General features: G+C 40.4%; 1 protein-coding gene across 3 annotated transcripts in view; it reads left to right on the top strand.

Annotated features, from left to right (window-relative positions):
* Positions 1 to 23,225, top strand: part of Gyf (GIGYF family protein Gyf) — a 485,965-nt gene that overhangs the window by 130,789 nt on the left and 331,951 nt on the right. For all 3 annotated transcript variants that reach the window (XM_067150103.2, XM_067150101.2, XM_067150102.2), the window contains exons 8-9: positions 1,217 to 1,976; positions 19,453 to 19,619. In XM_067150103.2, the coding sequence (XP_067006204.2) occupies positions 1,217 to 1,976; positions 19,453 to 19,619 (927 nt within the window). The remainder of the gene's footprint in view (positions 1 to 1,216; positions 1,977 to 19,452; positions 19,620 to 23,225) is intronic.

Here is a 23,225-nt window from a genome sequence, read left to right as displayed (position 1 = left end):
TTAAATGTTTCCTTAAAGTCCAAATTAATTTTTAACATCAAACCCCGCGAATGTGTTGAGGAAATTTTTTGAGATATTAAGGAAGTTAATTGGACGGTCCAGTTTCAATGCTGTAGGATATTCACCGTTTCTATACATATCAAATATTGTTGTAGGCAGAACATTTTTATTGAAATCATCAAGGTCACTGGCTTCTTCCTCTAAGGGTTCTTCTCTGGCGACCTGAATACCGCATTATTTTTATTTCCGAGCTTCTTTAATCCTCTGTACTGTTCGCAGGCCGATACCACACGCGAGTGCTGTCTTCTTTTGAAGCGTGGCAACGTGGTGTTTCTCACCTTCTCTGCCTATGAACGCCTGCTGCTGCATGCTTTCAAAATACAAATACACTGTAAATACTATTTCCCTCGCCTGTCGACGGAATACTTATCTTTTCGCTCTTCCAGGATCTACAGTACACACGCAAATAGTTCCCTAAATTCGTTGATTATGATATTTACAAATAAAACTCGAAACATTCACTTGTGACCCGCACAAACAGGCACCTCTTACTGAAAGGATTCTATTGGCTCAGCGGAAAACACGTCATGGTACAAAGCGCGCGAATGTTACTGCGCAACCCTCTTCAAACCGCCTTCCGGGCTGCGTTCTATTCTAACAACCCTTTGGCTTCATGTGTAGACTCATACTTGCTTCATTTCTAAACTCTAAGCACCAAGCTGGAATGAAAAGAAATACCGGATCACATCAAACTTCTATACTGCAACCGACCAACAGCAGGAAACTAGTTGTATTCAGCACTGATCTTTGAATTGCTCTCATTCAGTAGTTTGCTGCATTTCTGTAGATCCTAAAGAGTAATAAAAGGTATTGTGTGATGGTTAATCCTATATTTTTAATTTTGTTTATTTCATTTTACTTATTTAAAGAATATATATCGCTCTACCTGGCATGCTGGAGGGGTTCAGCAATGATGAAGATGAGATATATATGCACATTTTTTAGTATATATGCACATTTTTTAGTACTTTTATATGTACATATTTTGAACATTCTTAGTACTTATATCTTAGCCCTGGTTATCACTAAGTAAATTTTTGCTATACAAAGCATTCATTGTTGGAAGTGTTATCACTAGCATATGAGACCAACAGTGGAAAATGCTGGTATCACATCTGAAATTTTTTACCTGAGTCTTTGTGAATTTTTGTTGCAGGATGGCAGAAATGCTCCTGGTAGTCGAGGACCACGTGAACCTCGTGCGCGCTTGTTGTCGGAAGGCAACTCCAGCAAGAGACCTCAGCCCGGCCGGCGGATAGGTGGGCTGCCACGAGATACTGGTCTATCCCGGAGTACGGAGGAGGAACCTCACCGTTCTGAGGATTCTGGAGCTGATAGACTGGTGCCCGGTGCTGCACCTGTTCCTGTCACGACAGTTGTTCCTTCTACTACAAAGAAATCGTCCTCACCCAATGTAACGGACAATGGGAAACGCACTTCTCCACTCAGCAATCCCAAATCTGAGGAAGATGTTTTGGAATCAAATCACGTGTTAACTGATTCTATTAGTGCAGTGACTAAACCGGTTGATAGTGTTCCCAGTAGAAAACTTAGTGTTTCAAACAGTTTAAATTCACAGCAAAACAGAAAGTCCTCCTCTGAAGCTGTACCAGTGCCTGTTACATCTACTTCAAACGTTAGTAAAAATGTTGATGTTAGTAGGTATTCTACCCCATCGGAGGAGGTATCAGACTCAATACAAAAGCATCAACAGACATCAAGGCCTGTTGGGCGACAAAAGTCTGAGGACGATATGGAAAGAATGCAGGAAGTTGCTGATGATTTAGTTGCCAAATTGATGGACGATGAGGAAGGTCATGACAAGACAATGCCTAGCGTGGATGGCTTGACAGGAGTGGCTAGTCAACAAACCAGTGATAAGTGGTTCTACAGGGATCCTCAGGGCGAAGTACAAGGTTTAATTTTTGTTTGTTTATAATATTTTGGTTGAATGATAACAATGAAATCATTGTAGTTCTTAGTGTGTAGTAGAATCAATCAGCTCTCTGAAAGTATTGGAAGCAGTTTGTTACACTGTCAAGAGAGCCTTTCAGATGGTTTCAGTATAGCCTACTGTGTAAATTGTACAATAGAAAATTTTGTGTTCAAAGTAATTTTGTGAGGGATGGGTTGTTTAAGGTAAGGGTGACTAAACTATAAAGTTTAGGCCCAATGGCAATACATCATCATCTTTTCAGCATTGGAGGTCGGTGAAAATTTCTCATGTCAACCATCGAATTTCCATTGACTTCTGAGACTGAAGTTGTAATATAGTACTTTATTTACAGTCTCTTTATTATATATGCATGCAGTTTTGGGTTTAGTGAATTGAGATTTTATTTATTGTCATATGTATTTTGTCATATGTTGGCAATTGTTTAAGAAATATGTTAATAACATGTTAAACTAAAGTGCTGGAATATTGCTAGACTTGTATTTAAGAATGTGCTTTTCCACCTTTCATCCAAATGATAACATCTTTTTGATGTGCCATGGTTTGGCAAAGTTTCGTAGTACCTAATCTTCCCAGGCACAATCATTGGCTTTTTTACTTTGCACCGGCACACATAGGTCTTACGGCGATGATGGGACAGGAAAGGGCTACGACTAGGAAGGAAGTGGTCGTGGCCTTAATTATGGTACAGCCCCAGCATTTGCCTCTTGTGAAAATGGGAAACCACGGAAAACCATCTTCAGGGCTGCCGACAGTGGGCTTCGAACCCACTATTTCCCAGATACAAGCTCACAGCTGCACGCTCCTAACCGCACGGCCAGCTCGCCCGGTTTGGCTGCGTTTGATAAGCTACTTTAAGTTGAGTGTAAGTGTAAGGCATTTAATGAGGGTTGTACGATATATCATTGGTAGGGACCCTCGAATGTTGTGAATAAAATGCTTCTTTATCACTAGAAAAAAACCTTAAAAGGTGGTAAAGAAGTGATAAAAACATGACAAGGTGTAAAATATTCAAGAAAGTCTTTATGTAATCTGAGATTTTTAATCCATCTTAAAGTGAATATCGTAAGCTTACATAGGCATAATAGTAATTGGTGAGCAACCGTTTGTTCTCATAGGTTGATGGTGTTGCACCCTGGTTTATTTACAATATCAGGAATGACTGAAAAGTCATATTCTGGAGTGATGCCAGGCTGAGTGGCTCAGGCGGTTGAAGCGCTGGCCTTTTGACCCCAACTTGGCAAGTTCGATCCTGGCTCAGTCCGATGGTATTGGAAGGTGATCAAATACGTCAGTCTCGTGTCGGTAGATTTACAGGCATATAAAAGACCTCCTGCGGGACTAAATTCCGGCACCTCAGCATCTCCGAAAACCATAAAAAGGTAGTTAGTGGGACATAAAGCAAATATCATTATTATATTATTATTATTGTTGTTGTTATTATGTGTGAACACACAAAACTTCATTTATGATTTCATTTGCGGAGGATCCACGATGCTTTCATCTGTTGACTAAAGATCCTCTTCCTTCTGTCTGCGTGGTACCTGCTCTTTTTGGTACTTCATTCTCAGGAGTGACTTCCCACTTGTCAATTTTCTTTCTATACATATTTCGATTCCAAAAATTCTTCAGGTAGAATTTGTGTGTTCTTCATATCCGTTTTTGTTTGTTGTATCGAAGGGAAATTCTTCAGTTTACGGTCGGATGACTGGAAACAGGCTGTGGATTTTCATTTTCATCAACCCTTTTTTTAGAACTTCGTGGGTTAGTCTGGTTTCTGGAAGCCTCTTAACATGTCCATAAAATTTAGCCTTCTTTTTCTGAGGTCTGCTGCAATATTAGATAATTTTTCTGTGGATTTCCAAGTTTGGAGGCGGTACTCTTCTTCCGTGTGTCTTGGTCCTAAAATTTTCCTCATGATTTTTCGCTCTTCTTTTAGGATATTTTCCAGCTCGCCCTTTTGATGAAGTGTTAGAATTTCCCTTGCATATAAAGCCTCAGGTTTGATTACAGTATTGTTATATTCAATCTTAACGTGGAGAGACGTATATTTTTTGTTGTAGATTTCTCTTGTTCTCCCATACGTTCTCCTGAGGTTTCGGACACTGTTGTTTGGGGTATTTTTCTTGTCCGGTTGGTTCGAGGATTTTGCCTAGGTATTTGAAGTGAGGAACTCTGTCGATTTGTCCGTGTTTTGTATTGAGACTGTGAATGCCTAGTTTTGAACAGAAAAATTCAGTTTTCTGGAAGGAGATATGAAGTCCGACCTTTCTGGCACATTCTTGAAATATTTCAATTTGCTTTATTGCTGTGACTTCATTACTGGACAAAAGGGCCGTGAAGGCTAAGCATGGAATTTCAAGCTTTTTTTTTTGTTTTGTCCCAATTTTTACTGGGTTCTAGCTATTTTGTTTTTTCAGTTCTTCCCGTTTCCTCATCACCTTATCTAGGACGAGGTTGAAGAGGAGGGGTGACAATCCATCTCCTTGCCGGACACCAGTTTTTATCAGGAATTCGTCTGAGATTTCTCCCATGAATTTCACTCTTGACTTCATGTCAGTGAGGGTCTGTTTGGTCAAGTTTAGCGTTTTGGAGTCTAGTTCCTGTTCTTTCAGGATGCTGAACAGAGATTGGCGATCAGTTGAATCATAGCCTTCTTGAAATTTACGATGGTACAGATGATTGGAAGGTTTCTGAGGGTCCTGTATTTTAGAGCGATTTTGAGGTTAACGATCTGTTCAGTGCATGATCTGTGAGGGCGGAACCCAGCTCGATATTCACCAATCTTATGTTCGAGTTGTTCTTGTATTCTCTTCAAAAGGCATGCAGAGAAAATTTTGTAGCTGACTTCAAGGAGGGAGATTCCCCTATAGTTGTTGACATCAGTTGTGTCTCCTTTTTTGTGAAGTGGGTGAATCAAGGCACATTTCCAGTCTTAAGGGAGTTTTTTGTTTCCAGATTTTTTGTATGATTTCTGTTTCTTTGTGTGAATTTGGACCAAGATTCTTAAGGAATTCTGCAACAATCCTGTCTCTTCCTGAGGTTCTGTTGTTCTTTAGTCATTTAATGTGGCTCTGAATTTCTTCCTGGTCTGGTGGAGGTGATTCTTGGTGAGTGAAACTGGATGCTTCCTCAAGAAATCTTTCAGTGGGTTCGAGGCAGTTAAGAAGTTCTGAGAAGTACCGTGCAAGTTCTTGGCAGTTTTCTTTATTAGTAAGCACCAATTTTCCATCTTGTTTCCTGAAACATAATTTCTGTGGAATGTATCCTCTGTTTATTTCTGTGAACGTTCTGTAGAAATTCCGTGTGTTGGGATTTCTAAAGTTTTCTTCAATTGAGTCCAGTTCTTTCAGGTGCTTTCTTTTTTCTTGCCTGATGGTTTTTGATACCTTTTTTCTGGTCTCATAAAATTCTTGTTGAGTTTTCTGGGATTTTCTACTCTTGTATTTCTGAAATTCAGATTCTAGGGCTTGGTCACATGTTGAGTTCCACCAGGGGTGTTTTGTATTCCTTTTTAAGGGTACCATTTCTCGTGCCTTCCATATAATTCGGGTGTGGAATTCTTCCCATGTTTTTGCTGGTTGATTTTCCCTTGCTTCTTTTAGATCCGTAACAGGAATCCTTTTTATGTCAAATTTCTGCTGTTGAATTTTCTTGGGGTGGTATTTTCTTGGAGTATATTTTACTTTAACTCTTGTCAGATAGTGATCAGAGTCGATGTTTGCTCCTCTTCTCACTTGTACATCGTGTACCTTTTTCTGTAGCGGATATGAGATAGCTACATGATCAGTCTGAAATTTGCCAATGGACTCAATGGGGGACCTCAAGATTTTTTGTTTCTTGGGATGCTTTCTGAGGGATGTGGACATGATTTTAAGGTTGCACTGTTGACACAGTTCAATGAGCCTTGAACTGTTTTTGTTGGTAAATTTGTGCGCTAGGTAGAGTTCGACGGTTTTCCTGTGTTCGTATTCTCGACCGATTTGTGCATTGAAATTGCCTAAGAGGATTTTGACGTTATCCTCTGGAATTTTTGACATTACCTTTTCAAGTTTGTTCCAAAATTTGTCCACGTTTCGGGGGTTGTTCTTGTCTATATTTGTAGGTGCGTGTGCATTTATTAATGTATATTTTTTATTGGCACACTGAATTCTCATGGTCATTAGGCGATTGCTGATGGAATTATCTTCTTGGATCGAGTTCAGTATATTTTGTGTACTGCGAAGCTCATACCAAATAAAGGGGTCCCATTTAGAATCTTTTGGTCTGTTTTACTTTTGAATATACGGTAATTTCCATAATCCAGGGTGGCATCATCAGTAAATAGAGTTTCCTGCAGGGCAAGGATAAGAATTTTTTGCCAGCCAGGTTCTGTGACTAAATTTAATGATTTTTCTGGTTGAATCAAAGGGTTGATATTGAACGTACCAATGTATGTGGGGGTTTTGTGGGACAGTTTACTAGAGAGCTCTGACTCTCTCCCATGTTTTCATGGTCGTCCAGGCTCCCCAGAATCCGAAAGCCTGGTTGCCGTCTCAATGCGACGGGTGGATTGGGTACCACCTGGAGTAATGTTGTTACTACGCTCACAAATCATGTTTGGCTTATAATAGGAGATCCAGCAGTCTTGGGTGCTTCGAACCAGGGATTGTTAGTTTCTAGAGCTTGGTATTGGCGCTGCACCCACAAGGTGTCAGACGCGGACCAGGAAGCTGGTGGATACCACTCAGACACACCTGGATTTTAAACAAACAGGCTTTTTATTACTATCCCAAAAAGCAAGGATGCTTCTTCCGTCAGTCCCGCCGTAACAGTGATCTTCATCTCCGCCTTCACTGGCATTGAGTTCTTCACTCGTAACCCTGAGCTGGGACCCTTACCAGATGATACGCACCGGGTCAATGTGCTCTGGGACTCGCAGGGGCACCACTCCCTGGGCAGGGCTGCCTCTGAAGAGGGTCCCTACCTGCTACCTATATTATTATTATTATTATTATTATTATTATTATTATTATTATTATTATTATTATTATTATTATTATTATTATTATTATTTTGTTGTTGTTATTATTATTATGGTGTGACGATCTTTGGCACAATTTCTATATCTGAAGGAGGAGGGACCCCAACCAGAAGCCGCTCTAAGCTTTTGAGAGCTCTTTTTCGTGAGAAGTGCATCGTTTCAGGTCTTCTCTTGTCTGCTGCCTTGACACCGTGTTTAACTGCTATCTTCATGGCATGAATGTCATTTGCAGTGCTTTCCTAATCATTGATGTCAGTTGCAGCCTACTTCAGGTCCTTTTTGTAGACATCCTTTAAATGCTATATAGGTCTATCTAACAGTCTTTAGTTTTCACTTAGTTCCCCATACTTCACAATCTTGTCCATTCGTCTGATATGACCCAGCCATTTAAGTCTTCTTTGACTAAGCAGTGCATGAATACTGGGTATGTCTGCATGTTCTAGAACTGCTATGTTTGGAACACTTTCGTGCCAAAAATTTTAAGACACTTTGGACTACACCCTAAATTAGTAAACGTGATAAAACTGATTCTAACATCAAATCAAAAGTGAAGTTTAGGGGAGAAATAACAGAGTCATTTGAAATTAAAACTGGACTACAGCAGGAAGATGGGCTCTCACCACTGTTATTTAATTGTGCTCTAGAAATGGTAATGGGGGAATGGTTTAGGAAATGTCACCCAAAAATAAAGATTGGCCAGAAAATCAAAACACATTGCACCCCCTGCGGGTAGGGGACGCACATGTAGAATACAACCGCGGTATCCCCTGCCTGTCAAAAGGGGCGACCTAGGCGCGGACATTGATTGCGGTTTGGTATAATGTGTTGGACCTCCTGTGGATAGGAGAGACTGAATACATTCTCAGGTAATTGCTGCCTGTCGTAGAGGTGACTGAAAGGGTCATGTAGCCATGGTCCCCTCTTTATTTTTTATTGAGGGTTAGTTGTAGACCATTTCAAAATTTGTGATGTGCGAGCTGCTCGGAGATGGGCCTCTTATGGAAATTCTAAGTTCCCATGGAGGGAATTAGATTCTTTTCCACCAATAGAGCATATAAAAAATCAGATAAAAAATTAGATGGAAGGCTTTTCCGGCGTTTGCTCTATTAACCAGCGTTTCGTCTTAGGTCTGACACTAGACTCTTCAGAGTGGGATGTGTCAGACCCTACCCACTGACGCTGGGGTGTATGCAGGTGAACTTATCAGAAGCTTATTTATGAAGCGCAGTCTGATAACTGCATACGGGAGATAAAACTCCACAATGGAATTAATGCCCGCCTAGCAATTCCAAATGTGTGCGGTTATGCCCAGAAGCCCACATTTGACCACCCAGGGATCTTGTGGGTGGGAGCGTCATGTAGCCTTGCAGTAGTATCCGCCTGACAAAACAGGTCCCCGCACAGCCGAATGCTAGAAGGGAATATTATCATTAATTATTTATTATTTTTTCTCTATATTTAGTGCTCTGTACACGCTATGGGCTACATGCTATTGCGGGTGGCTGGAGGAAGGGAGTCCTAGTGCTCATTGTCTCAGTCATCCCGTATTAGGCATCATCCGACATCGGACCCTGGGCAGTACCGGCTATGACCAGGTGGGTATTGCCGTGGCAGCTTGATTCAGCTGCAGAGACCCCTGATCGGAGTGGATGGCATTTGGGGAGGATGATTTCGGGCATGGCTTCGAAACGAAGTTGCCCATCCCAAGGTGGTCCCCCACTGAAGTCTTAAACATTTGCTTCCCTGAGAGGTTCAACTCCCTAGAAACATGCGCAGCGTGAAGGTATGGGATCCAGCTTCCCTAGGTTTCTGGTTGCTACCAGAACCGATGATTTTAAGCTGGTAAAATTGATCCTTTTTAGTAGATACATTGAAGGCATCAACAGCGAACTTGAGGATCTGAAGGGGCCGATGACCTTCGATGTTAGGCCCCTTTAAACAACAACCAGACAACAACACAAGAGGATCTGAAGAAAATGTGCAGCGTTAGTTTGCTTTTGAAGGCTCGTACAGCACTGCAAGCCGATCAGTTGCTTAAGTGCGACCACTTTGGTGAAATCCCGTCAAAGTAGAGGAACACAAATCCTTGAATCTGGTTCGCGGAGTCATCTTTCACCGCGACCTTATTTTGAATACTGATGAAGAGTTGATGGGAGACATGAAGAACCGTGGCATGACACATGTCCGGTGCATTACGTGCAAGGTCAACGGTGAAGACGTTGCCATTGGTGCCTTCATTGTCTCTTTCAAGTTGTCAGTGTTACCAGGTAACAACTTATTACGATGTGAGGCCATACATCCCGCCTCCTATGCGATGCTATCAATGCCAGAGAGTCGGACATATGGTATCTCGTTATTCGAATCAGTCTGTGTGTGGTACATGTGGACGAGTTTCTCACGGCGCGGAGGAGTGCACAACTCCATACAGGTGCACTAACTGCTCTAGTCTTCATTCTCCTCGGGATCGGAACTGTCCGACATATCAGAGTGAGAAGAAGATCCAGGTGATCAAGACCCTGGATGGTCTTTCCTACCAGGAAGCGCGCCGTAAGTTTAATTCCATGTATACACCTGCCCGTACACTCGACTCAGCATGATTTGCTCAGAGTCTCGCAGGTTCGTCTTTCATGATGCCGTTACCCGTGATTATCGCTGCGCCCAGGGCGACTGGTGCTCCTCAGAGCAAAGTTGCAAGGAGTAAAAGCTCGAAAGGGGGGACACCCCCACCTTCGACCAACCAGAAGTCTGTGCCAGCTGGCAGTTCTAAGCCGGCACAGCAAGGGGGGCAGGCTAAGTCTCACCCCCTCAAAGGTCGGCGAAAGCCGTGCCCCAACCGGCTCCTGCACTTCTCCTGCAAAAGGGAAATCATGCCCTCCATTTGGAGGGTATGTGTCTGCGCCAGCAGGTACTCTTGCTCCAAAACCTGCGCGCTTCCCTCGTTGGGGAACTTCACGCCCCAGGAAAGCATCGAAGTTCTGGGCGACAACCCCACTGTCTGTCGATGACGGGATGTACGTCAAGCTGTCATCTACATCTATGGATGTAGATGTTGATAGTGTTTAGGTTCATGAGCATCTTGTCGCTCATAACCGAACACTCTTTTTATAGTCCATACTATGGCACTATTACAGTGGAATTGTAACAGTTATGACAGGTATCTTGCTGAGCTGCGGCAGCTCATTAGTTTGCGGCGAGTATAGTCTGTATTCAGGAGACAAACTTCAGACCAGGTCATCATACGGTCTTGAGAAATTTCAGACTATACTTGACAGAACGATCTTATGCTCACCGGGCGTCTGGTGGCGTGGGTATTTTTGTTCGTTCTGATACCTATAATACCAATATAAATGGTCCGTTATTGGACATCCTCTTAAGAGGCCAGCCTCTTAACATAAATGATGTCGCTGATCTTCTAGATCATCTTCCTCCTCCCTTCCTTTTATTGGGAGATTTTAACACTCATCACCTTATATGGGGCTCTGAAACGCTTTGCCCCAGGGGAAGGGAGTTGGAAACATTAGTAACAGAGGTGGATTTATGTATTTTGAACGCAGGGGAACCAACTCGTTTCAGTGCACGTTACGGCACATACTCACGCATAGACTTAAGTCTATGCAGCCGAGCGTTGGTTCCGCTGTTTTGGTGGAATACACACGATGATCTCTGTGACAGTGTCTATTTTCCCATTATTCTTACTTTGTTAAACAGAAATCCGTCGAGGCTCCTCCTTGAAGGATGGATTTTTAAACAGGCTGATTGGCCTAAGTTCACATAACTCGCTATCTTTGACGACGAGACCAGGCGGACTGTAGATGGCGATATAACTTATATAACACAAGTTATCCTTGCTGCTGCTGAGGAGACCATTCCCCCCTTCTCAGGAACTCCTACTCGTTCCTTGGTGGAACGAAGAAATTGCAGCACCTATCAAAGAATGCCGTTGCACTCATAAACGTTATCATAGGCAGCCTACTTGGTAACATTTAAACAACTCTGTGCTAAGGCGCGAGTTCTTATGTGCCAAAGTAAGAAAGCTTTGTGGTAGAGATGTGTGTCGTCTATGACATCATGTACTCCATCATCTCAAGTGTGGACTAAACTTCGATGTATTTTGGGTATCCAAGGTTCATCTACTGTACCGGGAATTTCCATTCTAGGCAGTATAGTCAGTCCTGTCCTCAAGCCTGACAAAAATCTCAAGTATGCAGGAAGCTATAGACCTATTTGTCTCACAAACTGCTTGTGTAAGCTATTTGAGAGGAAGGTAAATCATTGACTTGTGTGGTGTCTGGAGAAACACAGACTTTTTCCCGAGTACCAATGTGGTTTTCGAGCCGCTCGCTCGACCACTGACCACCTGGTACGCCTGGAGAGTTCTTTCTAGGATGCATTTCTCTGCCAACAGCATTTGGTGACTGTTTTCTTTGACTTAGAAAAGGCCTATGACACCACATGGCGATATGGTATCCTTTCAGTCCTGCATCAACGGAGATTCCGAGGTAACTTGTTGGTATTTATTGCAAATTTTTTTGTCCCTCCGTCTATTGCGTGTCCGAGTTGGGAGGGCATATTCACAATACCATGTTCAAGAAAATGGAGTCCCGCAGGGATCGGTCCTTAGTTAGGCATAGATATCAACCATAATTTAATAAAAACCACCTATTCAATACTTTCCACGTTTAATGTGGTTATTATCTACATGATTTTATGTAGACTTATTTAGGTCAGGTACATGTTTCACCCATTATTTTGGGCATCTTCAGCCTGTAAACAACCTTTAGGTCAAGGTTTGGGACCTTTTTAACCAATATAAACATACCAAAATATACACTATATACAATATATACATTATATACAATAAATATAAACATTAATGAACTCTTAAGATGGATAACATAAGTTAATCAGTTAAGTTTTTGTTCCTAATCTATCTAAAATGAAAAATGTCCAAAACTAAAATGGATCTTCTTTTTGGTAAAGAGGGTTACATATCGGGGTTTATGTGACCCCTATATCATATTAAGTTCTTGACGTACCGCGTCTGGTGACAGGATGTGTCGTCAACAATAAGTGGAGATATGAACTGATTGTTGCTTGTAGGTTGGTCAAGATTGAAAATATAAATTTAAATGTGTTTTAACTTGGCAGTTCTATTCTGGTTAACTTAAAATGTTCAAAAATAAAAAGAAAATGAGATGGATCTTTTTTCAGAAGTCTTGAGAAGGGGTGATATTAAAACTGGGGCTTATTTGACGCACGATTTTCATTTTCATGTTCTTGACGTAACTAAAATTTAAATGTGTTGTCATGCACAAGTGGAGATTTAAAAAACCGATTGTTGTAGGTAGACTGGTCAAGAACGTTGTGAATGAAACTGTTAGCGTCTTGACTTTGGGTCTCATGTAACGTCAAGGAACGTCGGAAGCTGAGACCCGAACATGAAAATGAAAATCGTGGGTCAAATAAGCCCCAGTTTTAATATCACCCCTTCTCAAGACTTCTGAAAAAAGATCCATCTCATTTTATTTTTATTTTTGAACATTTTAAGTTAAGCAGAATAGAACTGCCAAGTTAAAACACATTTAAATTTATATTTTCAAACTTGACCAACCTACAAGCAACAATCAGTTCATATCTCCACTTATTGTTGACGACACATCCTGTCACCAGACGCGGTACGTCAAGAACTTAATAAGATATAAGGGTCACATAAACCCCGATATGTAACCCTCTTTACCAAAAAGAAGATCCATTTTAGTTTTGGACATTTTTCATTTTAGATAGATTAGGAACAAAAACTTAACTGATTAACTTATGTTACCCATCTTAAGAGTTCATTAATGTTTATATTTATTGTATATAATGTATATATTGTATATAGTGTATATTTTGGTATGTTTATATTGGTTAAAAAGGTCCCAAACCTTGACCTAAAGGTTGTTTACAGGCTGAAGATGCCCAAAATAATGGGTGAAACATGTACCTGACCTAAATAAGTCTACATAAAATCATGTAGATAATAACCACATTAAACGTGGAAAGTATTGAATAGGTGGTTTTTTATTAAATTATCCTTGATATCTATGCCTAACGTCATCTTCAATACGGAACAGTAATGAGAGTTGTTACTTGTAAATCGGTCCTTAGTGTCGCTCTGTTTGTGTTTCCATAAACAGTATTGTCGCTGCTGCTCGTTGAGCAGTAACACCGTCGTTATATGTGGATGGTTTTGCTCTCCACTATAGCTCGCGTAATATGGCAGTCACAGAACGGCAATTACAACAAGCTATTAGGAGAGTAGAACAGTGGGCCTTAGAACAGGGTTTTCGGTTTTCCACTGCAAGGTCCTCTGTCGTCCACTTTTGTCGACTCCGTACTCTTCACCCACAACCTGATCTTTATTTAGGAAATGTCGTTCTTCCCGTTGTTAACGCTTACCGATTTCTTAGGCTCCCTTTCAATAGCAAATTATCGTTGGAGCCACACGTGCGGCAGTTAAAAGTGCAATGCACTAAGAAGCTTAATCTCTTGAAATTCCTTAGCAACGCTTATTGGGGAGCGGATCGCATGGTGCTCCTACGATTCTCTTGGGCACATATTTTACCCAGGTTAGACTACGGCAGTGCATCGTATAGCTCAGCAAGACCCAGTGTCCTTGCAAAACTGTACACCACAGCGAGGTTAGTTTGGCGACGGGAGCTTTCCAAACTGGCCCCATAACTAGCCTGCTCGCTGAATCTGAATTTGTGACAGGTGCCACTTCACACAAGCTATCCTTGAGTATTCAACAATGGAAACCGTTGGCTGTACGCTGCTTGTCCTTGAGCAATGCGGCCGGTTGGATTACGCTTGGATAGCAGTTGCAGATTGTTTCACGTACCTTCGGTTCCTTGCCTTGTCAGACAACCAAGTGTGGTACCTCCGTGGGTAGTACGACGACCTGTAATAATCTGGGATCTGCACACTGGCCCCAAGGAAAACACGAACCCTTTGATTTATCGGAAGCTGTTCCTGTCCGTTGTTGGCCAGTATCCAGGTTCAGTCGTCGTTTACACGGATGGCTCGCGAACAGACACGAAAGTGGGCTATGTGTTCGTTGTCGACAGTGATAGGATTCTTTTTGCTCTCCCAGAAACTTGTAGTGTGTACACAGCAGAGCTCTTTGCCATCTGTGAAGTTCTACGGTACGCACTGTCCGATGAGCGTCGACACTTTCTTCTGTGTACTGACTCCTTGAGCTTCCTACAGTTTAATGATACCTGTTTCTCTCGGCATACTCTGGTGCAGTGGATCCAGGACCTGCTGGCCGGGTGTTTGGATGCTGGCACCAGAATCATATTTCTGTGGCTCCTAAGCCACATGGGAGTAGAGGGAAACGAGTTAGCAGATACGGCCGCCAAGGAGGCAGTAACACTGCCCCCGTTGCCTTACAAGGTTCCAGCAAGTGATATTCGCTGTCAGCTGTGACATCTGGTTATGTCACGTTGGGAGATTGAGTGGCAGGCAGAATGAAGGTATGGAGGACTTCCCTTCGGGCTTCTCGGAGGAAGCAGTGGTATTATGTTGTCTTCGGATCGGCCACGGTATCCTGACGCACTCCCATCTATTGAAAGGAGAAAACCCCCTCTGGTGTGTACTTGTGGCGATATCTTACCGTGGTATACATTCTTACGGACTGTGTGGACCTGGTCGGTCTGCGCAGTAGCCCAAAACTTGGTTACTTGGTTGGTTTTTGGTTACTTGGTTGGATGGTTACTTGGTTACTTGTTTGTTTGGTTGGTCGGTTGGTTGGTTACTTGGTTTCTTGGTTACTTGGTTGGTCGTTTATGTGGTTGGTTGGCTACTTGGTTAATTGGTTACTTGGTTGTTTGATTCCTTGGTTACTTGTTTACGTGTTTGGTTGGTTCGTTATTGGTTGGTTGGGTACTTTGTTTGTCGGTTACTTGGTTACATGGTTAATTGTTGGTAGGTTACATGGTTGCTATCTCCCTCATCCTGTGCGATGACGAGCAGTCAGCAGACCTCGTCATCCATTTTATGAGGGATAGTGGTCTTTTTTATTGTGTTTAATAATGTACTTTGTCTCAGTGTATTTGTGTTATCTGCGCTTTTATCCCTTTGACTCTATTTTAGTTCGTGTCTGCATATTTTATTGTGTTATTATAATTTCTGACCGGAATTATGTATATATCTGTATTTCCAGGCAATGCCTTATTCCATTATCACCTCTATTTTCTATACTTTTAGTAGAACGTAAGGCATTGCGAATTAGATCCACTGATTGTTTTAATCTCATAATCATTTTTCATCACCATTTATTTTAAACTAGTCGGTGGATACATTTTAATGTTTTAATTATCATCTCATGTCGTCCATTTCGTACCATTAGGGGCCGATGACCTTAGATGTTAGGCCCTTTAAGGGGGAGACCTAGCTCAACACGGGAAAAAACAGGCCAATATTCATTCGATTGTTAAATATGCTACAAACGTTGTTGAAAAATTCTGCACATATCCCAGTATTGGCATGCTTCCTAGCAATCAGAAGCAACTGCAATAATTTCAAAATTCCAATTATAACATCTTAAAATAAAATTTCTCGCCTTTTTAACAAAATATCACGGTTTCCTTCATAACTCTCTTACTGTTTTTCGGATAATAATGATTTTTTCAGGGTTTCCTCCCATAGTGTTGTACTACAATCTGTACCTCATTCAGGTCAATGGGATGTATTAGATTTTATATAAAATATTTATTTTTAGTATTTTCAGGTGCGCGGAATAAAAACTCGACAAAAGTATTTAAATCACAATCTATGTTAGTGATTGAGGTTCATTTTGTAGGTGGGGGTTTGATATACACTTTAAAAAAGGAAAAGTATGAAAATTCTTATAAACTTGGAACTTATAAGGGAAACAGTGATATTTTGTTAAAAAGCAGGAAATTTAATTTAAGATGTTATAATTAGAATTTTGACATTATTGCAGTTGCTTCTGATTGCTAGGAAGCATGCCAATACTGGGGTATGTGCAGAATTTTTCAACAACGCTTGTAGCATATTTAACAATCGAATGAATGTTGGCCTGTTTTTTCCCGTGTTGAGCTAGGTCTCCCCCCTTAAACAACAAGCATCAGCATCATCATCATAATCATCATCAAAACACATTGCCTGCGTTTTGCCAACGATTTACCATTACTAGCAGTTGTCATAAAAGAAGCAAAAGCCCAGATATCAGAACTTCAAAACATTGCAAATAAAATTGGCCTCGAAAACAAATTATGCCCACAGAAACCAACACAACTAGAAGAAGTTACCATAAATGGTGTTAAAATCAATATAGTAACTCAATTTAAATATCTTGGAAAAGTAATAACACATAACCTAAATGAAAAAATCTCAATCGATACAAGAACAAATAGATATTAGCTAAAGCACAAAAATTAACATGGTACATCTACAAAAAAGAAATCTGTATCAGTAAATGCAAAAATAAAACACTGCATCACAGTTAAAACCGGAAGCTACATATGCAGCAGAAACACTTTTTCACCTGAATAAACAATCAAGGACTGACAGACTTCAGGAAACTGAAAGGAGGATTGGAAGAACCTGCATCAACAAAAAAAAATACCAGAAAGATGGACAGTGGCGGATTATACCTAACAAAGTCTTGTACAAAGTGCTAGAACCCATTACAGATACTATGTGTAAGAGTTGACTGGGATTCTTTGGACATATCCTGAGGATGCAGGATTCGAGACTTCTGAGACAAGTAGTACAACACAATCCCGTCTCAAAACATACCGCAACAGGATGTAAGTGGATCAGAGAAGTAAGAGAGAATCTGAAGGAAATAGGCCGTACAACAGAAGACACCACTAATAAGATAAAATTGAATACAAAACTCAAGAATACAAACCTCCGCTTTATTCTTATGCAAAACAAACCCACAACACACACATTTTCAACCGAGCAAAGGGCATGAAGATCGGAGCGTCTGAAGAAGTACTGGGAGGACCGCAAAGCCCGTACAATCTCTTCAAGGAGACCTGAACGATGGACTGACTAAAGCGATCCTGTGCGGTCAAAACAAGAAGAAGAAGAAGATATACAAATGCTCCAAATACAAGCCTGTTTTCTGTTTTATTCTATCAGGCTAGGTCTTTCAACTAAATCAAATCTAATTATGTACTTACTCTTTAAATGAAATGTTATGTGTATTAAAGGCATATAACCAAGACAAAACTGTTTCTGTATGTTTAATTTTAACTTATATGAATTTCCAAACTTTTTTCACTGTTAGGGAGAAGAAAACTTTTTATCGAAGCTGTGGTATATCCTTCATTAGTGTCCCTTTTCAAACACCAGCAGTAATCAATCATCATTGGCACATTCCAATGGCCTTGATAGCAGGTTTCCATTGTTTTATGAAACTGCTCACATTGTTCTTCACTCACTATAGCAATATTTGCAGGGAAGTAATCAGTATGGCTGTAGAGAAAATGCACTTTAACACTCATTCTACACCAGAATTTCTGAAACGTTGTAACATTTCGTCCACAATTTCCTTGTAGTTGTTTAGATTTCACGTTGCCAAGAAAGTTTTCTGTCACTCTTTTGTATGCCAATCATGCTGACAGCTCTAACTCCGACATCGACTGAAGAAAGGTCACATCCTACATAAGCTCACAAATCTGGGGTCCGTCAAAAATACCTGCTGTTATCCTAGCTTCAGTTTTCTATGGGAACTTTGTAACAAGAAAGTTAAGACAATCACTGTCCTTACAGCAGTAACAAATTGCCTTATCAGGCCTAATTTAACCTCTCAACTGGGGAGCTTCCAGTGATAAGTGAACATTCATTGCTGGGAACATGTTTTTGCTGAAAAAGAGTTAATTTGTCACGCCCATTATCATGATGTATGTAACAAGTTCCCTCATCACACTCATTATGCTTCCATGAATGACTAAGGAACTCATTTTGCCCATGTCACATTCTTTCCTCCAGGAAATAAATCCACCTTTTTGGCCAATTTTTTATGCTCCAATGCTCTGGAGGAAACAAGCATATTTAGTAAATCGTGAATGCTGGCCTAGAAGAATAGAGTTACTTTTAGGTCACGAAAAGCTTTATCTATTGAAGAAAAGATGGATATTTTTACGTTCTGTAGATGATTCTGGATTTCTTTCCGATGTGGTTGAAAATTCTGTGCGAATCGAACTACATCATCTCTTCATTAGCAATTTTATGAATGTATCATCATCATCCCCTTTTCTAGTTGACACCGGGTGGGAGTAAATAGAGTTCTTCTCCATTTCATCCTGTCTCTCCACCATTCCTCATCCAATTCTGTGTCCAGTACAGGTTCCATTGTCCTACGCTGTTCTTCACAAAGTCCATCCATTCATCTGCTTGACATGTCCAAACCACCTCAGTCTGTTCTGTTCTAGTTCGTCATTTAGTTTTTGCACATTTGCTCTCCTCGTATGTCTTCATTTCTCATTGTACCCTTCCTTCTCTTCTGTACCCTACACCTCAGGAATGTCATTTCAGCAGCCTGTACCCTACTCTCATCTCTTGAGTCATTGCCCAGGTTTCTGCTACATATGTTATAGGCAAGTAATATTCAATATTAAGCTGATATGGTGATGTGATGTTTTGTACACATAAGTGTACAAATGATTATAATCTTTATTGTGGAACATTAAAGCAAAAATGCAGTTTATACTTAGTTAGGGTGGAGATTACATTTAAATCTTTCTCTTTAGAAGTGTACAGTAACTCATGAAATTCCATTTGATGACTTTTTTTTTTCTTCCTTTTTTATGCAATTTTTCTTTACTTTCATTGCCGTTGCTACCCATTCTAATGCAGTAGCAATCCATAATATGAAGTTGTACTAGATAAAGATTGTAGATTTTACAGTGTTCAAGATTCATGGCATTGTCACAATTGACCATTTGTTCTGTGTCCAGGAGAAGAAATTTGTAGGGTGGATTGAGTTATTAGTGGAATGACTAAAATTCCAGTGAAATTCAGCCATAGTGTGCCGAACAGAGATCATTTCTCTGCCAGTTGTAAAGTAAAATGGAGTGTTGAAATTGACATGCAGATAGCCTAAATAGCTTCAGTTCAAAATGAGCTTAGGCCATATTATCCATATTATTATTATTATTATTAATAATATTTTTGTTATCTCAGAAAACCATACAGCAGTGTTGGAGAAAGTGCCCCATGGTTACTCTTATTCCAATAGTTCATTAAATGCAAACCTTGTAAATTTGTTATATGTGAGTACACAATTGTGTAATTTTAGAGAGGAAGATACTATAAGTATCTGGTGTCTGCTGTTTAATATATTTCGTTGTGTATTTCATTGTCTGGTAAATAATAATTCAAGCACTCTCTTTCTTAGGACCATTTTCAGCTGCAGAGATGGCCGAATGGTTCAGATCAGGGTACTTCCAGCTGAATCTTTTGGTTCGACGGAGCTGTGATGAACGCTTCTGTGAATTAGGTGGCCTCATCAAAGCATGGGGACGCATTCCATTTCTTCCTGGTCCCAGCATGCCTCCACTCAAGGTATTTACCAACAGAATTGTATTACAATATCAGAAATTTAAAAGGAAAATTAATTATTCTTTTCATATCTCGTGAATTTTGGGGAAGTTTCTTGGTTTGACTTAACTTAAAATTTAAGGATAAAACGCTTAAAACTTTTCATAAGAGACTGTAGTGGATTAACTTAATCTTTAGTGTGTAGTATATACAGTGGAACATCGATTATCCATTGCCGGAAACTACGTTTTCCCACATTATTCGTTCAAATTACGTGGACCCTCGAGCATCCTAATTAAATCACGTAAAAGGCCCGCATTATCCGTTCCTCGAAGAAACGATTTCATGGATCATCTGTCCAGAAATTTCAGTCCCATCAACGATAAATCCTCGATCAAGCATTCTGTATCTCACGAAAGGACGGCTACAGTATACTTACGGATCTTGGCGTTCACGCCCCGTCATTGCGATAATTAGAAAGGCAGTTGGCAGTGAACTTGTGTAAGGGGCCATCTTAGCTTCGCATTTGGGTGGCATTTTTTAGAGAATCCCCAGAAATCATGAAGCAGAGAGTGGCCACAACAATTGGAAGGGGACAGAGCGCATTTCGACACCTCTACTTGAATAATACCAATATAAATGGTCCGTTACATCTATATCAGCTCTACTTGAAGACGGAATGAGTTTTGTCAAATGTTCGTACTTGTAAAACGTCCACATTATATCCAGGGCTACATGTGTATGTTTTTACTTTCTCGATTGTATCGCCGAACAGTTTTGCGGAACTTCCCTCAGGGCACTGTATAGTCGCTAGGCTTTCAGGCAGGAATCAGAACTGCTCATTCTTGACACAAATAAAATATTTTAATATCGTATATGATTATGTTATCGAGACCAGAACAGATGTTGCACCTTACATACATAAAGCCATGGGAGGTCTTGGGATTGCCTATTACTGTTTCGATCCCAATATAAAGATGGGAATTTTATGTTTTTGTGTTAAAATGTCATAAAAACTGCAGGTGTTTTATTTGCACACGTTAACTTACATTTAAAAAGTTTATCTCCCACTTGTACTGACTTGTGCAGCGAGCGCGCTTTCCAACTGAGCTCAAGGTTACGGATAACTGTAATTTCTTAAGTCTTGATTATAGTTCTGCTCTTTCCAATTTAATTGTGATTTGTGACGGGCAGAATTAAATATAATGCATTCGAGAACTTTTGAGAATCGATACTTACATTCAAAACCATATTCTCAAATTCAACATAACCTTTAAAACTCTGTGTAAGCCTAATTTACGCGGTGCAAGATTTCCAGAAACAAACTACGAACAGTAGGTACCGATGACCAAATTTCAATTGAAATTGGATTTTGCCATCATGTTGGTTGCTTTTGTATCTAATGTGCTTTATTTCATTGGATTAGAGAATTAAAAACTATTTGTGGTCGATTGTTGTTTGGCTTGGTGTGTTTAGATTTTTTGAGGTGTTTGGCTGATCAAAGTTGCTGAACTGAAAGAAGTTTCCCGGTAAAACTGAGTATTAAGTATCGAGATCTTTAATTCGCATACTACCGAGCTCGATAGCTGCAGTCGCGTAAGGGCGACCAGTATCCAGTAATCGGGAGATAGTGGGTTCGAATCCCACTGTCGGCAGCCCTGAAGATGGTTTTCCGTGGTTTCCCATTTTCACACCAGGCAATTGCCGGGGCTGTACCTTAATTAAGGCCACGGCCAATTCCTTCCACTTCCTAGGCCTTTCCTATCCCATCGTCACCATAAGACCTATCTGTGTTGGTGCGACGTAAAGGAAAAAAAAAGTAGTAGTAATTTGCATACTGATAATTAAAGTTTGAAGCTGGTCCTGCGGTTTAACACGCCTGCCTTTCACCTGGAGGGCCCGGGTTCGATTCCCGGCCAGGTCAGGCACTTTTACCTGTATGTAAGTGCTGGTTCCAGGTCCAGTCAGCCTACGTGATTACATTTAATTGAGGAGCTATCTAATGGTGAGGTGGCGACCCCGGTCTAGAGACCATGCGTCACATTGTAATTATACATATTTCATTTTTGTGATGTTTAGCCAAATTGTTGATGGTTTTCATTCATTTCCACTGTATAAGAAACATTCGTACATTCACAAAGCGAGACATTTATACCTTACAAAACTATATACATTTTTTTACTTACTACTTTTCCTGCCTGCCTGTAATTTTTTAGCCATATTTAACCTCAAAAAATGAGGAAGGAGAAATATACAAATTTAATTTTAAATCCAAAATACCTATAGTATCCCATCACCTTTTCAGAATACAGTATACGACTCCTACTGGCAATACAGTATTTCCTTTAAAATACTTTGGCACTAGATGGTTGGATAATGTGACATGTAGAGACAGATTTTTAAACATTTTTGATAGTAATAAGGAATACATTGATTGAAGAAAGGTTTTGAATACAAAACCATTAAGAAATATTTCAGAACAAACCAAAGACAGTTTCTTCAAGTACAAAGTGGCATTTTGCAAAAACATCTCCCTAGAATGTAAACCATTCTAAGAAAATTTCAAACTTTGGATCCACTAGCTCCATTTTTGTTTACAGATTTGCAAATCATTTTATGTAGTTTGTTGGAGGGGTTCATAAGAAGTGAGAAACAATCTTCTAGTACATCTGCTCTCTTCTCCTTGGACTTAAAAAGATAAGCTCAACTACCATAACTTGAAAAATATTTATCGGTTTCCAAACCAAAAAGCTTCTTACAAGGGAACATCGGCAATGGTTAAGTCGCCGATCGCGATGAAACTTGGAAAGCACATTGAGGTACACATAAAAATGATGTCGCCATCAATTTTGGGTGCCAACATTCATTAGGGCGTTAACTATGGGGCCTAAAAGTTGCGACATTTCAAATTCCGCGCGATCAGCGATGAATACCTGCTGGCCAATGCTCAGCTGGCACACTGCATACCTGGAGACATGCCTCTGTACTTCCTCCCCTCCCCACTCAAACTGGTTCGCCACCGCACGTTTTCCTTCTCCCCGTGCTTGCCGGCTGCTTAGCTGTTCAACGGGACCGGCTCTCTACTTTACTTCTTTTCGTACTATAATTATTGAAATCCTTTAAATAACGTTCCGTTTCACACATAATGATAATAAATAACCTTCACTAATATACCCATATTTTATTCAAATGTTATATTTTCATTCATGGTAATTCCGGTGAGTTGTCACATTCGTGGGTACAACTCTGAGTTAAATACCACCGGGCGTGATCAAACGCGGGATGGGGTACCGCGTTCTACCTACGCTTAAATTATTATTTACTTCTAAATTGCCTTAAAGCTGTCGGTAGTCTCCTTTAGAATGGACATACATGTTGTTGTTGTTGTTGTTGTTGTTTGAGTCATCAGTCCATAGACTGGTTTGATGCAGCCCTCCATGCCACCCTATCCTGTGCTAACCTTTTCATTTCTACGTAACTATTGCATCCTGCATCTGCTCTAATCTGCTTGTCATATTCATACCTTGGTCTACCCCTACCGTTCTTACCACCTACACTTCCTTCAAAAACTAACTGAACAAGTCCTGGGTGTCTTAAGATGTGTCCTATCATTCTATCTCTTCTTCTCGT

The sequence above is a fragment of the Anabrus simplex genome, chromosome 6 (assembly GCF_040414725.1).
Source record: "Anabrus simplex isolate iqAnaSimp1 chromosome 6, ASM4041472v1, whole genome shotgun sequence".
Lineage (NCBI taxonomy): Eukaryota > Metazoa > Arthropoda > Insecta > Orthoptera > Tettigoniidae > Anabrus > Anabrus simplex.
The sequence above is the reverse complement of the archived record's forward strand: the minus strand, read 5'-3'. Positions and strand labels throughout refer to the sequence as shown.